Source organism: Malania oleifera, chromosome 1, assembly GCF_029873635.1.
Source record: "Malania oleifera isolate guangnan ecotype guangnan chromosome 1, ASM2987363v1, whole genome shotgun sequence".
NCBI lineage: Eukaryota > Viridiplantae > Streptophyta > Magnoliopsida > Santalales > Ximeniaceae > Malania > Malania oleifera.
Genome location: NC_080417.1, coordinates 126,172,069 through 126,190,031, shown reverse-complemented (window position 1 = coordinate 126,190,031; position 17,963 = coordinate 126,172,069). Strand labels below are relative to the sequence as shown.

The window sequence follows — 17,963 nt, the reverse complement described above, 5'->3', positions numbered from 1 at the left end:
AAAGTAACTCCACTAGCTCCTTTAGGCTACACAAAAAGTTCGTATCAAAGAGTAGGGCATCATGTGACGTGGTATATTTAAATTGCGCCACGTAAATTTAAGGAGAAGCCCATTTGGAACCTAAAACATGACACTATGACCAACCACCCATGCTAGAAAACCCACTTCTAGCAGGCAAGATCCACTTCACCCGATCACTCCAAAAGTCCAAATGTATGATATGATAAAAGAAGTCACCAATTACTTTTGCACCTACCTCTATGAAAAAAGAAAAAACTTTTCCTTTTATCTTCATTCTTAACCGTTCTTTTAGCTCCTTATACTTTTTCATAACTTAAACTCAAATCAACATATCCCCTTTATTTATTTACAATACACACCATATGTATTGTAGTCGCACCAATAACAAATCACATTAACATAACTATTTTTAAAATAAATTATGTGCCACAATTACATGTGAACATGGATTTTTTAAAAGGAAAAAAATCTTGAAAGCCTATTTATTTATTTATTTTTAAGAAGTTGAAGCATCATGTGAAGCAATTAAAGGAAAAGATAGAAGGGAATGTTAAGGTGCAATGAACAATAAAAATTTAAGGGTGGAAAGGAGGACGCTGGGCCCCAAACAGAGCCCAACAGAATAATAATCCTGCAAAAATGCTAAAAATGAAATCCGCAGGCCGTCAGAACTCGGAATAAGCAACGGGAAATCATTCAGTGCGGGCGACCACACCATGCTCCTAAGGTGATTACCAACCTTCCCTCCAATTAAAAAATAAATAAATAAATAAATGTCTTTTGTGGGATCCACATATGCATCCATTGTGAGCTAACAGCTGGTTGGAGGATTGTTTTCAGTCTCTGTTTTATTTTTTATTTTTTTCTCTGTCCCTTTTGTTTTAAAATTATTATAAATATTTAATAAAAATAAGAATTTTACTTAATGTATAATTTAATAAATACAAATTATATCAATGCCACTAATTACCACAACTTTTTAAAATTTCTGTATATACATACTGTCCATTTTAATTATTATTCATGACTGTCAAAAGCTCATGCATTAAGCATTCTAGTGACTTGATTAAAAGCAAAGAAGGCAGTTTCCAATTGACATTTTTTTTATCATTATTCTTAAAATACTTTTATTCGTCAAGTTTAATTTTTTTTTTTTTTTTTTAAATCATCAGCTAATAGGTATTAGTAAATTTTATATCTTGAAAAGTATGTAGCTCGAAACTCTATCAATATCTTAAATTTTAGGATTTTAGATAACAAATGTACTGTGTTCCCACAAGAAGATATTAGAGACAAGGTCAGACCACCACATGTACCGTTGGTACTATTTCTTTTTTTGGATACACAGGGTGTCCTAGGCTTACGCGTTAGACTAATCTCACACCTACGCCAGCCATGCCCTCAACCAACACGTAGGAGGTGTACCGTTGGTACTATTGTTCCGTGTATGTTTGGTTTTCTTTAATTTGAGAAATATTTGGTACTACTGTCTTTTTAATTGCTATTTGTTAGATGTTACTAGCTAGGACAATGACATAGTACCTTATCGCAAAATGTAAGGGCTTGTTCATGAGGTTTGGAAAATCGTTTTTATTTTTCAATTTTAATTTTTTAATTTTTTTAAAAAAATAGTTTTTATTTTTATAACATTTGTATGAAATAAATAGACAACAATATATACTTTTGATACTAGCTATTTTCTTTTTATTCCCATTTCTAATTTTTCAAATAATTAAATAGTGCCACCTTGTATTTCAATTTTTTAAATTTGTGTAAGAAAGTTAGAAAAAATCTTATTATTATTATTATTATTATTATTAAAGATTTATAACTCTCACTTTACATATGGGAGCATAGAATTTCATTATTAGACTTTAATTTGTGCATAAAAATTTTTCTAAATCCGCACAAGTTCAAATTTGTGTCTCAATATCCATAACTCTAGATTTGAAAAGTTAGAAATCAAGTTTTTGTGATTATTTTAAAATCTAAAAATAAAAAATAAAAGTCATTTTGCACGTTTAAACAAAACTCTTTGTTTTCTACTTTTTAAAATGAATCTTAGAAATTAATAAATAAATAAATAAAATTTTATAATTCTTTGAAAAACTAAAAATTTGAAAATAAAAAAAAATATGTTCCACAACTAAGTGACACTGAAATTTGCGATGAACTATTTTTTAAATTATATTTTTAATTTCAAGAAGAATAAAATGTCTCCTAAACAAGCCTAAAATGAGTTGTGGAATTCAAATTGTATTGTATTGCCACCATTAATTAGTATGTACTTAATCAACTAATGACTTAGTCAATTAGATAATTAAATTGTGTGACATAAACTCGTCACAAAATTAAAATTAAATGGTCCTTCATTTATTGAATTCCTCATTGTAATTTTTAATTGAACAATCAAGCTACAAATTTAGGGAATTCATTAATTATTTTTAATTTTAAGAAACTTTAATTTTTAGTATTGATTTGACACAAAATTGAAGAACAAACTGGCATTTTTTTTTTTTTTTTCCCTTGTAATGTTAATAATTTTTTTAAATAAAGGAGTGATGACATATATAGAAGCTGGGGGACCCCTGGAGGAGCGGACCCCACGAAAATGGTGGGTACCCAAAACCCCAAACCCCGAACCCATGGATTAGGGCTGTACACGATACACCCCCCTTCCCCTTTATTTTTATTTTTGTCCTCTCTCTCTCTCCATCCCCTTCCCTTCTCATCAAGGGCTGTATACCCTTCAAAAGGACACATGCATGCACATACATACATACATATATATATATATATATGTATGTATGTATGTATGTATGTGTGTGTGTGTATGTGTGTGGATGCATCATGTATGTATGTGGGTGATGGGTGTGAACAAATTAACGAGGGGGGAAGAGGGGCGTGGTTGAGGCCAGTAGTGCAGTGCTAATTATTGCATGGGATCAAAGCTAAGCTAAGCTTTGATTTCCTCTAGCTATCTTCTCTATTTGATCCTCTGTATTCTACTATATATATATATATATAGTAGCCGGCCGGCCACTACTGCCACATACTTTTAATTTCTAGCCGGCGTTTATTATCATTACGATTCCACCTCCCACTCCCTCCTTGTCCATTTATTCATCATCACCCGCATCAATCATCATATCCTCCCTCCGTTCACATTTTTGGTACAGCCCTCTCATCCATATAAATACATCTGCGGTAGCCGCTGCGGATCCTGCTTGTTCTTCTTCTGATTCTTTCTCCGTCTCTCTCTCTGTCTGTCTTTGTCTGATCTCTCTCATATTGATCTACAGAAAAGGCAAAAGGGCAGGGGCGGGTGGAGGCCAGCGGGGCTGGGTTTCTGTGCCTGCGCTTTTCTTCTTCGTTGGGCGGCTGCACAGAGATCGTCCAAGTAATAGTGAATATTAATAGTGGTGGAGGCTAGCCAGGTAGCCCACTTGCCCTCTCCATCACTGATATCTCCGTCTCCATCATCGACCGCCTGCCGCTGCTCAAATATTTCCGACCACCAGTACTCTCCAATAATGGTAAGCATTCCATATTATCCTCTCTCTCTCTCTCTCTCTCTCTCTCACACACACACACACACACACACAATTAAAAGACACATGCATACACATATAATAGCATTTTAATTAATGCCAACAAATTAACATGCATGCACATGTATGAACGGTGCTGTCTGGCTGTCTTCATCACCATAAGCATATATCTTTTCCCCTCACATTCTGCTGTCTCGATCATGATCCATCTGTGTCAAGATTAATGCTTAAATTTGCTATATAATTAATTCCATCTATTTACATATATATAGAGAGAGAATGAATTGGATTGTGCAGAATTCCATACGTATATAGCTAGATTGATATGAATTAATTAATGAATTCACTAATTTAATTATATTTTTTAGCGGTTTCCAATATCCTGAATTATTATTCAAGGATGTCATGAATTTATTATATATTAGTAATATAAAAATGAATTAATTAATGGTCAATTTCATTACATTTAATTATTTAAATTCAAACTAATTATTGAAGATATTGAACACACACTACTACCATACAAAAAGTCGCCATAATAACTAAAAATCAACAACATAAACACACTCACTGTACCCACATGTCTTGCTTCGATTCCGCACCAAAAAATAAAGAAAAGAATTCTAAAAATCATGCCGAACAGTCCTATAAAAAAAAAAAAAATCGAATCAGCTAGACACAATTTTTTAACTCCATAAACTATTTTTATATATATATATATATAATGGAACAATTCAATTTACACACGAGGTGGGTAGCTTCAACATATTTTGCGAACCAGAATAGTAATTAATTAAAGGGAAACCATGGGTGACCCACTTTGAAGAAATGTATATATAGATAGCTTAATTAATTAATGTTTGGGGGATTCGGTCTATGTGCTGTCATATACAGATAAATTAGGCCACACCAGCATTTCCCCTTTTCTCCTTTTCTCATGTCTGCTCTAGCCTACTTTGACTCGCACCTTTTGTCTGTAGAAGAAAATTACATGTAATTAATTAGTTCATTTTTGACCAAATATGTGTTTAAAATGTTTCAGTTGATTAATTTTTGTGAGGCCTTGAATTTGTATATTAATTACATGCATTTCGTGCTAAATCCCTTTTGCTAGGTCGGGTATAAATGATTTTTTATTTTTTTATCAATTGAAAAGTTTATTAAGTTAAAACTATACAATGTGAGATTGTAAGGTATCTAATCGATTTAGTTAGCTTCTCAAACTTCATCTTTCTTCTAAAATTAATTGTTTTAAATATATAAGTGTGTGTAATCTTTTTTTTTACAATATATTTAAAGCATGAGTGTGTGTTTTGACTAAATTAATTATCTTTAACATAATTAAATTTCTAAAGAAATATATTTAAGCTTTAATTTGTACTAAAAATGACTACTTAATTGATAGGCTGATTAATTCATCAATGATTTTGAAATAATATTGTGTTTGGACATACTATTGGCACTACAAAAAATCAGGTTATTAGTGACGAATTTATAAGTATTAGTAATGATTTTAAATTAGTTGCTATATCTACCGTTACTACTAACTATTAGTGACAAATTTTAAATTCGTTACTAATAATACAATATTAGTGACAGATTATAACCGTCACTAAAACCCTTATACTATCACTATAAATTTCTACATCAGTTGTGGAAGAAGCTAGTGGTAAGTTATTAAGTATGAGGGAAAGTCTCATTCATTGAGTTAGATTTTAGGGTTGAGAAGACCTTAGACCACCCAACAATATTCCCCTCACACATCGGGATCTCTCTTCGGCAAGGCATCGAGGTCTCCCTTGGCACGACATATATACAAGGGAGAATGTTAAATCAAGGCTTTGATACCAGTGTTTGGTGGTTTAAAGTCTTCTTAACCCCAAAAGTTAGTTTAAAGGGCGAGACTTTTCCTCACACTTAATAATTAACCACCAGCCCCTTCCACAATCGATATGGGATAACCCAACACACACACACACACACACACACACACACATGAATTTGGCCTATAGTTGAGTGTTCAAGTTTGGAGCATATGTTGTTTCCAAAATTAACTTTTAATCTCTATTTTATGCAATTTATTTGTAACATTAATTACTTTGAGATTTTGAATAAGATGACGTAATTTGATGACTCGTTATAACTTGCAGCTTCCATTGATCAGTTAAAGATTTGTTGTGTTTTTCAATAAAGAAAGTAATCAATCTTTAAATGTAATATGAATTTTACAAAATTAATTAGCTTGTCTCAAATGAAGTCTAAATGAATTTCTATTTATTGCGAGAATACCTAATTTAGGTTATCCTTTGCTTAGCCCAAAGGATCCAAGAAAATTTAGGCATCGGGCGCCTATTAGTGTGCCTTAATCTTGAAGTTAATAACTTAAATGCAATAAATCAACACTTTCTTCATGCATGCAAACGCCTTCGTGACAACATAGTCTATTTAACTTCCTTGTTCACAGACAAAGTGGATTCGAAACTTATGTAGAAATCATCACCAAATTAAATATTGTGTCCCAACGGCAAATTATGCTCTAAGAAGGGTAAGTTGTGTTGGTTTCTAAGGATTCAAGGCACTTCATATGACAATAATATATAGAAGGTAAATGCTAAGTATTTTGTTTAGCTTCGGGTGGGCCAAAGCCCATTAGGTTTTGGGTTGTAGATATCCATTAATTGACAATTTTAATATAAGATGGAACTAAAAATTTGTCGAAATTAGATGTATTTACAATAAAGTGTAAAGATAACTGACGTATATAATAAGTTTCCCTAAATGATCCAACTTTGACCTAATTGACAATCCTAACAAACCACTTGACCTTATATAAACACATCGTTGAATATGAGGGAACTACGCCGTTGTATTTTATTTCGCTTCCTACATTATTGAATTTCCCTCTAACTAATTAAGCATTAGAGAGAGGTCTGCTATAGGCAACTTGAGGCCTCTTAAGTTATTTTTCTTGATGATGGCTAGCATACATGGTGTAATCATGAGAGCACATATGATTTGTTCGAAAAAAAATTATGAATATGATTAGATTTACTTGTAGTTATAGGATAATTTTTAGGTAGTAAACCTTTAATACAAAGTCTCTTTTTTGATTTAATGATAATATTATCATGATTATTTTTTTGAGGATCTTTTAGCAAAAACTTTCCTCATTTTTATCGGGAATTGTAAAGAAAAGACTTTACAGATATCTTTATCAAAGTAATATTCGCTCTTTAGAATTTTTGTCGGAATAATGTCTCCCAAGATTTGAAAAACCCATTAAAATTATACTTCACCCATGTGTTTGAATTGACAAATTACCTATAAATAAAAAAAATATATATTTAAATAACCAAATCACTATTCCAAATCAACTAATCCCAAAACACCCATCTTTTAATTAGGTTCACCTAGCAGCAAAGTAATTCCCAAAACCCTATTTCGTTTTTCAACACAAGAAAATCTAAACTGCATAGGCAAATTAAGCTTGGGGAGGGGGGGGGGGGTCTCATGCATGTGTCTTAATTTCCTCCTAAACCCTAAACTTTAATAAGACGAGATTCATTCATATACACATTATATGTATGTGTTTGGGATATTTAGATAGTGTGGGGGGCAGATTCACGCCAGCATTGCAATGATTTAGTAAACAGTGATTGAAGCCAACCGGCTCAGAACAGCCATGATTGGCTGCAGCTCCACCAAATGGACAACTTGCAATATACCTGCAGACCCCTTCTTTATCTCTTTAGAGAGAGAGAGAAAGAGAGAGGCCTCTCAGAGTCTCAGGAATTAAGGATGGTCTGTGTTGGAGTCAGACTAGTCAGTAACCTTTTCTGTGCCTCCCCACCTCTCTCTCTCTCTCTCTCTCTTTCCATATCCACCACAAAAATGAGATGCTAATATATATATATATATATATATATATATATATATATATATATATATGAGGTTTGAGTTGCATGTGTAATAATTAACGAGGCTTCTCTGGGCATGCACACCATAATTGGTAAGGGGATAAAGAGATGTCCCTTAGTCAATCTCCTCTCTTTTTTTTTATTTTTATTGAAAGATATTTTTATTGAGAAGTTCATGTCTTATTTTTATTTCTAGTAGTACATTAGCAAACTAATTAAAAAAAATAAAAATAGTGAATAGCTCGAGTATTTGATGATATTCTTGGAATAAATTTGCATGCAGTTCTTTTTTTTCCCGTTTTAATTTCTCATTTGATTTGCCGTTCTTATATAATTACTACACGAGATCATTAATTGTTGTTTAACATTTTGTTTGAACTAAAATATTGTTTGAAGATGGTTGTGAAGTTTTATCTTTTGTTCAAGTAATTGTAATTTTATAAAATATTCATGTTTTTACAGTTAAAACGTTAAAGAAGAAAAAAATTATCCGAGACATTGTTAAATTTCTTAAAACATAATAGGGCTGATATATTAACTTTTGATAGGTTATAAAAATACAAGTAAAGGTTTTTTTTTTTCAAAACCTAGCCATTGTTATGATATTGTAGAGTTCGAGATCAAACCCACTAGATCAAGAATTTTTAAGTTAATTATTATTGCAAAATAATTGAGTAATAATATTTAATACATAGAAAATTTAGCCATCAATGGTTAGTTCTTGTATGACTTTTTGTAATAGGAGGTCTTAAATTTGATTTTACACGAAAATTAATACTTGACTTATCATGAGAGAAACGTGGAATTGATCTCAACCTCTTTAAATTTTTATATGTCGCTTACAATGTATAATTTGGATTTTAAATTCGTATAAATGTAGATAAAATGTAATATAAAATTATACTAAATTTGTTCAAAATCATATAAATGTAAATCAAAGGTCAAAAAATTCGGTACTCTTAAACACAATTGTATTTTTAGACTTTTAAATACAAAATGCAAATTAAATAAAATTACATTCATCATGTTCTCTCACTTAACATTTGATGCACAAAAATAAATAAATAAAATATATTATCTTATTTTTAAAAGTAATATTTTTATTTCCCAACCTTTCCTTTTACGTGTGTGTGTGTGTGTGTGACTGTTTTCTTAATATTAGACATGTGATAAATTAGTTCATTAATATAAAAAAAAGAATTCATTTTCAGTAAATGTATAATTAAGAAAATAAACAGATGGGGACACGTGGAAGGAGAGATGCAATATAATTTTTCCAAACCAAGCCCATTACTAAATTCCTAGAATTAAACAAAACCTTTTTGCATTTTCATTTTTTTACCTCAAAAAATAAAAATAGAACTTGAAAATGTTTCAATTCATTTAACACTCTAATCCTCAGGAGTCCCCGCGAGTTAACTGCGGCAACAACTACAAATCCAGTGCGCTTGGGTCTCCTCTGGCTCTGTGAGGGCTGGTGTGTCTTCTCTTCTGAAATTAAACAGCGGGGGGAAAATCAACCCTCGCTGGTTGAGAAGTTGCCGACACCAGAAACACCAGGAACCACCCCTTCTGCGTCATTAAATCCTAATCTCACTCCACAAACACTTAAACATCACCATATTTAGTTCCTAAGATTACGGGGATACTAAGGTATTGCGTAGGCAATGGTTGTCGAATTCTGTAAGCTGCCTTTTGATGGTACTTGGCTACTTGCATGGCCGAAGGCCTTCTGTACCCTATAAAGCTTACACGGGGATGCTGTTGCTCCCCACTCTCCCTTTATTCCCCTTCCCCTGTCTCCGATTTCACTCCATCTTCCCCAACTCCCACCTTTCTCGCTTGCTTTCTCGGCTTTTAGGTTCTTCCCCAACTCCGTGGCCACGTTTTAATCGAAACCCATCTCAGGAAATCGCATTTTGGATCAAGAATTTAGGTGAGACCATGTGGGTGGCGTTTTTTTTTGACATTTTTCTTGTACGGGTCTCTGTTTTTTTTTGGTTTTATTTGGTTGTTTTTTTATTTATAAATATTATCTTGTTTTCAGAAATTTGTGCTAGTTTTTGTGTTTTTGAAGATGATGGAACTACTAAATTGTGCCTTAATAAGGTTCTTAGCTTGGCTTGCTGAAACTTTCTGGATACTCGTTCGTGCAATGTGTTTGCTGTTTGTTTCATCTGGGTCGTCTGCTTTTCAGATTTCTAGACTGAAAAAAACCGCAGGCTTGGTTTTGTTTTGGTTCAGACACGCCTGGGTTATGTATTTTTCAGATTTCATTCGATTCGTGTTCTTTCTTTGGTTTGCATTTCTGGGGATTGTGGTGCTTTTTTATTTTTAGGATTGTGCATTTGGGTTTTGTAAAGGTTTGGTTTTGGTGTCCTAGGCTCAAATAGCAATGACTTCGTGGTAGACCCCAGTTTCTTGCCTTATAATATTCTGTGGATCCCATTCTCTCTGTTATCCTTTTCTCTCTGCTCTTCTGTCAAGCTTTCCCTTTGTACTGCATTCAGTGTATGGAGATTTTTTCCCGCTGCAGTAGAAATGTTAATTAACTCCCTAAATAAAATCATATTGTTATTTTTGGGGCTTGGTTGGGTTGGGGATTGCTTAATATGATTTGAACACAATGTAGGACAATTGTCCTGAAAAATTCTGAAGCTCATAAATTTCTTATTGAAGGTTGGGTTGCAGACTGAGCGCATGCCTGGGAACAACTATAACGGTAGTTCTGCCATCCCCACAAGTCGACTAGAAAGACTTTTGAGAGATAGAGAGCTGAGGAGAAACAGTAAGGTTGCTCATCCAAGTGAAGTGACTGATAATAACAGGGGGAGTGAGCTCTTTGAGCAAGAACTGCATTTAAGAGAAGTTGGTAACTCAAGGGTTTCCCATGTGGCGGAAGGGGATGTGGCAGCAAGGGCTTGTGGTGAGCGATGTGAACGATCAGATGGCAAGCTTTTCAGGCAACGGCTGCTGGTGGTGGCTAACCGGCTTCCTGTCTCTGCTGTTAGGAGAGGCGAGGAGTCATGGTCATTGGAGATTAGTGCTGGGGGTTTAGTCAGTGCTCTTCTTGGTAAGTGGTGGCTCGACCCTTGTCTGTTAATGTGTTTCTCCATTTCATATGCCTTGCCATTTCAATTGGACTTCTTGTCTACTTGTTTTATTTGTTTACGGTGTTCTGTCTTTTCTATGGGGTAATTTTATTTTCGTATTTCTGCCTTTTGCATTTATTATAGTTACCAGCAAAGAGGAAAACGGCTTAATTTTGATACTTGTTTCACAGGTGTGAATGACTTTGAGGCTAGATGGATTGGATGGGCTGGTGTGAATGTGCCAGATGAGCCTGGCCAGAGGGCACTGACTAAAGCTTTGGCTGAAAATGTATGATTGATTTGATAAACATTTATCTTTGAACTTGTTAATTATATGTTGCTGATTGCAGGCTTCCAGCTCCTTGACATTCATACGTTAAATCTATGATTTATCTCATAAGCTCTGCTTTTGAACTTCTTAATCGTGCTGTAGTTTTTTCATTGCAGAGGTGTATCCCAGTATTCCTTGATGAGGACGTTGTTCATCAGTATTATAATGGATACTGCAACAATATCTTATGGCCTCTTTTCCATTATCTTGGACTTCCACAAGAAGATCGCCTGGCCACAACTCGCAGTTTTCAGTCTCAGTTTGCTGCTTATAAGAGGGCAAACCAGATGTTTGCTGATGTGGTAAACAAGCATTATCAAGATGGAGATGTTGTTTGGTGCCATGATTACCATCTCATGTTTCTTCCGAAATGCCTCAAGGAATACAACAAAAAAATGAAAGTTGGCTGGTTTCTTCACACCCCATTTCCTTCTTCTGAAATCCATAGGACATTGCCATCTCGATCAGAGCTGCTGCGTTCGGTTCTTTGTGCTGATTTAGTTGGGTGAGTTATTTATTCCCCGTCTCAATATTTTTTGACTGTCCTCCTATTTTAACTTGTGTACTGAAAGTATCATTAAAATTACGGGAACTCAGTTTTTCTATTCAATCTTTCTGAAATTTGAAACTATTGGCTATAATCCATCACAAGAAACTGTCTACCATTGGTTCCATATAATCTGATTAGAAGCTTTCATTCACAACTAATTAAATTATCAACCATTAGAATGGAAAATCTGAGAAACTTTCTATCGGTTTACAGTAAGGCAAACTGGCAGAGTGCTAATTTTATCCTGTTGCACCATGTACACTGCCTAATACACACACACACACACACGCACATTTTCTGGCTATTCATCTTTAAGTAGCACATAGTGATGTCCAGTATTAATGATTGGCGTTGCACCAATAATGTATGGCACTCTAACTTTACTGGATGTTAAAATCCTATTAATTTTCAATAATTTTTTGCCAATGCAGATTTAGCTACGCATATTCTGTACTGGTTTACTCTTGTTTTTTATATAGTTATATGGTCTGTGGAGTTCCCTTGATCAGAATATTGTGGTTTTGGCTTCTAAGTAACTGCTTAAGATTTTTTGGGGAAGTTTTTCGTTCTATATGCTGGTTGATTAGAACTTTGCTAGATTCTGATCAAGGGTATGTTAATATCTTTGTACATGCACTTTACATTTACAATCTTGGCCTTATGAAGAGACTTCAAAGCTCTGTGGGACAGAACCATTGCCTCTTTTCTTGTTAGTTAATCTCTGGATGTAGAGTTGACAAGATTAACTTCCTGTTTGTTTTTGTTCATGTCTGATCAACCTAATTATTTTGGTTTTGACTGAGCTATAACATCTATATACCGTATTTAAACTGAGTTAGTTGACTAGCTCGACATGTGGTGGGTCCAAATGAGGGTCTGGGCAGGTTTGGGTTGACCAGTTCGGTTGGGCAGGTTGGTCTCCTGGGTGTTTGGATCAGACAGGGTGAGGATCCAGGTTTGGATTGATTGGTTTGGTTGAGCAGGTTGGTCTTTCTGATTGTTATGCCTCTCCTCCTCTCCCTTAATTTGTTTCCTTTCCTCCAATCTGGGGTTCATATTAGTTTCAAAATATTGAAGAGGACACCATGCTATCAACTATGTTTTTATAACTTTTTGGCCTAAAATGGTCCACTGCGGAGTGTTGTGCTCCTTCTGGTATTGTATAAAGACGGATAGTGTATGTATACTTATTTGGGGCATATGAGTTTTGGTGAGTGGTTGACACTTCAGTCTAAAAGCTCAAGTTTCACTTAATCTGAGTCATGCTCATGTTCTATGTTTAACATTATATATATGCTATATGTTTTTTTGTATCTTTATTCTTGATCTTGATCTTTGAGATATAATGAGGTTATGATCAGACGTAAGAAATGTTTGGCTGTTTTTAAAACTCGACTTCTATTCCATTAGTTGAGCATTTATTGTAAACCTAAAAATATGACAGAGCTGGCCAATGTAAGACAGCATTTGGTTTGTTGCATCTTACAACATTCTTGAGAGTGTGATGTTCATAGCGTCCGATTCCCATGTTTGTCTTGAGGTTAGAACCTGATGTCACAAGAATCTCACATTCCTTGCGAAGGAAGGATTCCTACAAAACGTGGGAATCCCGCTCCCGTGTGTTTCTTATTGGACTTAATTGCCCCCACTATTTTGGCTGGTTTGGCATTAATACCCCCATATTTTAGTATTATTACACGTCATCATCATATTTAGAATAATAAATTATTGTAATAACAAAAATAGAAATCAAGAAAAAATAAAATTAATATTATTATGCCATAATAATATAACATAATAGTTGAAATTTTGAAACCATGTTGGCTTCCATTATTTTGGTTAATTTTATTATTATGTGTTTACTTTTTTTTTTTTTTAAATCTATGGTTTGAATTTTCAGGACATGGATTTAATTTGTACCAATGATTAGTAGTTTGTGTTGAAAATATGATTATTCATAATTTCATATATTGTTAAAGTCATGTTTATAAGGGTAATCTTTTTGAAGTGCATTCCCATGTTGGACCAAATGTGCATCTTTTGTACTTTCCAGGGAATCTTATAATGCTGTTAATATGAACCAAATAAAAATATTCCCTTGAAGCTGGACTTGACATTCCTAGCCATTCCTAGGAATGTCATTCCATGGGAATGTTTTTGATTTTGTGAACCAAAATGCCCCCAAGATAACTCTTTGTTGATATGCCATGGTGGAAAAAAGAAAATTCTCCTATTGATTCTTTATCCATGTGGTAAGTGGTGTTATGGAACTCAAGAAGAGGACAAAGCTAATTGAACTACAGAGAGTACTTGTGGTGATGCTACTATGTCGATTTGTAATGATGGCCTTGAATAGTGTTGTCCTGGGAACGATTTGAGTTTGAGTAATCACCTATCTATCAACATCAGATTGTTAATGGTGATTAGACATTTTGTAGATTTTCGTTAGCATGGTTTTAGAGAAACTATTGATGTGGATTGAATTAATTTATTCCGATCCAGGTGCTTGTTAGAGAACCTAGGGAAGTTCTTTGGTGGATCTTAGAAAATAAGGGGGTATGTGATAGATATACTGAGGTCATTAAGGATATGTATGATAGAGTAGTGATTAGCGTTAGGACTGTAGGATGGGGGATCTAGAGATTTTCAAATCACAATAGGTGTGCATCAAGATTCTACTTTGAGTCCTTATCGTTTTACTTATAGTGATTGATGAACTTACTAGGAATACCCAAAATTAGATCCCTTGGTGTATGTTGTTTGTAGATGATATCGTGTTGGTTGATGATAATGGGAGCGGAGTGGAATCTAAGTTAGGAACTTTGCTGAGCCACATTATAGTATAAAGGGTTTAGGATAAGTAGGAATAAGACAAAATATATGATATGTAATTTCAGTAATGTAAGGAGTAGCAGCAGAGAGAAGATTAAACTTGATAATCAAGAGATTAATAGCACTAATAGATTTAGGTATCTTGGCTCTATTATGTAAGCGGAAGGAGAAATTGAAGAAGATGTAGTACATAGAATTAAAACAGGTTGGGTAAAATGGAGGAGTATGTTAGATGTGTTGTGTGATTGTAGAATACCGTTAAAATTAAAAGGAATATTTTATAAGACGGCTATAAGTCCGGCTATGCTTTATGATTCAGAATGTTGGAGAACTAAGAAACAACATGCACAAAAAGTAAAAGTTGCTGCAACGTGAATGTTAAGGTGGATGAGTGGTATAAAATTAGAATGTAAAGTAAGAAACGAGCATATATGTAATAATTTAGGCATAACATCGGTTCAAAACAAGATAAAGGGGGGCAGTGCAGGCCTAGTAGAGCACCTGTGAGGATGAGTGAATTAGTTATTGTTTTTGGCATGAAAAGGGGTAGGGGGAGGCCTAAAATAGCTTGGAATGAGGTAGTGATGAAGGATTTAATAGCCCTTAATCTAATGGAGGAAAACACTCTCTATTGGGTGAATTGGCGGAAAATGATTCATATAGCCAACCCCACCTAGTGGGACTTGAGGCTTGTTGTTGTTGTAGTCTAGGTGTTTGCTGGCTTGTTATCTATTAGTTTAAGCTTTTTAAATAATTGGTCATCTAACATGGTTTTAGAGCTTACCCTAGTGATGGGTTCTCTACATGGGTTAATCATAACAAAATAAAAAATTTCTCAAATATAAGAATTAATATTTCTTGATTTCTTATGTGTGATGCCAATGACATTGATATTTGTATACATTTAACCAACATTTCAACAAGTATGTGCCTGATGGGGGTATACTATCAAAGAAAGAGTAATAAATTTTGAGCTTGCTCAAAATTTATTGCTATATTTTTATGTTTCTGCACAAGTAGATTGCATATATTGAACTGTGTTTTTCTCATATACTTCATTTTCCCCAAAGTAGAAAGCAGCAAGTTGGATTTGTTGCTTCGATTGTGTCCGTGTTTCCTACAATCACACTACACACCAATTCAAACTTCACGCCCTATTTTGTGTAGCTTAGGGAACTATTATTTTCCCTTTTTTGATTAGTAACATAGGCAACTATCTTCTAAGGGGTTGTTTGGTTTGCGGCTTCTTTCAAAATTTCTCGAAGTGTGATGCCCATGGCATTTTATTTCTTTGTTTGTTTGAGCATGGGAATTGGACACAAAACATGAGCATCCCATTCTCCCCCTCCCCTTCCCATGCGAGTCCTACTTTTATTCTAGTGGGTTGGATAACAATGCCCTCATAATATAGCATTATCAGACTCTATTATTATGCATAAAACAGTATATTGTTGATAAATAATATTATTATTGTGTCATAATACTATAATATAAAAAAAAAAAAGGGCAGCCTGGTGCACAAAGCTCCTGCTTATTCGGGGTCCGAGGAAGGATAATGGTTAAATATTAGACACCATATTGCCATCAACTATTTTGGTTAATTGATTATTTAAGTGTTTAATTGATTATTTAAGTGTTCAACATTTTTAAATTTATGATTGTTGAAAATTTTAGGTCATGGATTTAATTAAGTACGCATTCTTAGAAGACTAGTTAATATGTGACTTGAATTGCATGTTATTACATAACTAATATTAAGTAAAATACTTTTATAATTTTTAATAAAGTAAAAAGTAAATAATATATTATCATAATTTAGTTTAGAAATATTAAAGTATGAATATTCAAAGCTATTTATAAAAAAATTATACTTTGTCTGTAAAATATAAAAATATAAACATAGATATTAGATACTATTATGACATCATTTAGATACAAGGAGAAATAAAATGGTAAAAATATATGATATCATCTGATAAGAATGCTTTAATGAAAATTATGCAAAGTATTAGATTTTAGTATTTGCATATTTGAGAAATATCCCATTATTATTATTTTTTTATTTTGCATAAAATTCTAATATATGACTTCCACTAATGAAAATAGTAATAAATTTATTGTGATTTCCTACCTAAAATTTTTATAAATATTATTTTGTTTACTTAATGATCAATTAAGGAGTATTTAAATTTCAAATAAATTTAGAATTTATTATTTGGGATACTTCTAGGTCTATAATTTTAATTCTAAAATGTTTTTTTCAAAATTTATATTATAAGTAATTTATTTTTCAAAAGTTATATTATTAGTTATCTAAATAATGTAAGACACTTCACAATAATTTTAGAATATGTTAGATGAATTTACCTATTTTATTTGGAGATATACCTATGTTATTTAGTATTTATATTACTATTATATTTATTTTATTTTTAATAAATTTATTTTTAGGTCAAATATTAATTTATTTATAATAAAAAATTTTAAATGTAAATTTATCTAATTTTCCTGAATTTAATTTTGTTTTATAAATTATGAATACTTTGTCTTAATTTTAAAAGAAAATATATTTTTTATCCACAACATAATTTATACAATTTGTAATTTTATATAGGATGTTTATATACACCGCTAGTTTATTTTATTTTTTTAACCAAATAAAGTTTCTATTTTCAGGTTTAAACATTTAATTTATCCAAAATATATTTTATAAATATATTTTATCTAATTTTGATTGAATATACTTTATTTTAGAAATATTTTGCCTTACCTTTAAAATATAAGGATATTTTAAATAAAAAATTTATCCTATTTGTACTTTACTAATTTATAATATAGATATTGATATTATCGTATTGATATGTATGTATACTGTTAGTTTATTTTATTTTTTAACAAAATATAAGTTTTTCTTCTATCTTCAAACAATAACTTATAGAAATTTTAAATAATTTTATCTAATTTTATCAACCATCTGTGGTGCTCAAAAGCTTGGCACACAATCACTCAATGCACTTGTTAAAAAAAAAAGTACATTTTACATGTACAAATTTTAATAGCATGAGAAGATATTGTGATAATTAAATATTTTTACTTTTGGTTTACAATATTTCTATAGCTGTGAATTTTTTTTTTTCTTTTTTTCCTATTTCTCCAATCAGGCTTTAAAATTTTTTTAAAAATATATATATATATATATATATAAGATGATACACAATGTCATTGTGCGACTTGTATAATTTGCTAATACTAAAACTGTATTTGATTAGTGTGGGTATGTCCTATTTGAATGTCATTGTGCAACTTGTATAATTTGCAAACAGTTATCATGATATATTTAAATATAAAGAATGTGTATACATGTAGTGAATAAGTTTTAATTCATTTAGTAAATTTATTAATTATAATAGTTGCAAGTGAGTTTTATATTGTAAACTAACAAAGTTAAAACGTATTTACTAAGTGTTGATGCTCACATTTTCTTTCTTTTAATAATTTGCTCAATTTATATATCTGCATATGGTTAAAAAAAATATTTCTTTAGGAATGTTAGTGTTACTTTTAAAAGATTAAGATACTTTTGCCCACAATAATAATTAAACAATCCGTACTTCTAGAGATCTTATTTTTAAAAGACAAGGATAATTTTGTTGACAAAATGATTTATAT

At 32.3% G+C, this 17,963-nt stretch overlaps 1 protein-coding gene across 2 annotated transcripts in view; it reads left to right on the top strand.

The window, feature by feature from the left end:
* Positions 1 to 2,976: 2,976 nt before the first annotated feature.
* The window catches only part of LOC131157124 (alpha,alpha-trehalose-phosphate synthase [UDP-forming] 1), a 73,554-nt gene continuing 58,567 nt past the window's right edge, over positions 2,977 to 17,963 (top strand). Inside the window, exons 1-5 of one of the 2 annotated variants that reach the window (XM_058111034.1) lie at positions 2,977 to 3,194; positions 3,324 to 3,557; positions 10,169 to 10,562; positions 10,773 to 10,870; positions 11,029 to 11,417. In XM_058111034.1, the coding sequence (XP_057967017.1) occupies positions 3,555 to 3,557; positions 10,169 to 10,562; positions 10,773 to 10,870; positions 11,029 to 11,417 (884 nt within the window). In that variant the 5' untranslated portion in view covers positions 2,977 to 3,194; positions 3,324 to 3,554. Of the gene's footprint in view, positions 3,558 to 10,168; positions 10,563 to 10,772; positions 10,871 to 11,028; positions 11,418 to 17,963 lie in introns of both variants that reach the window. The other variant, XM_058111026.1, reaches the window with a different exon arrangement.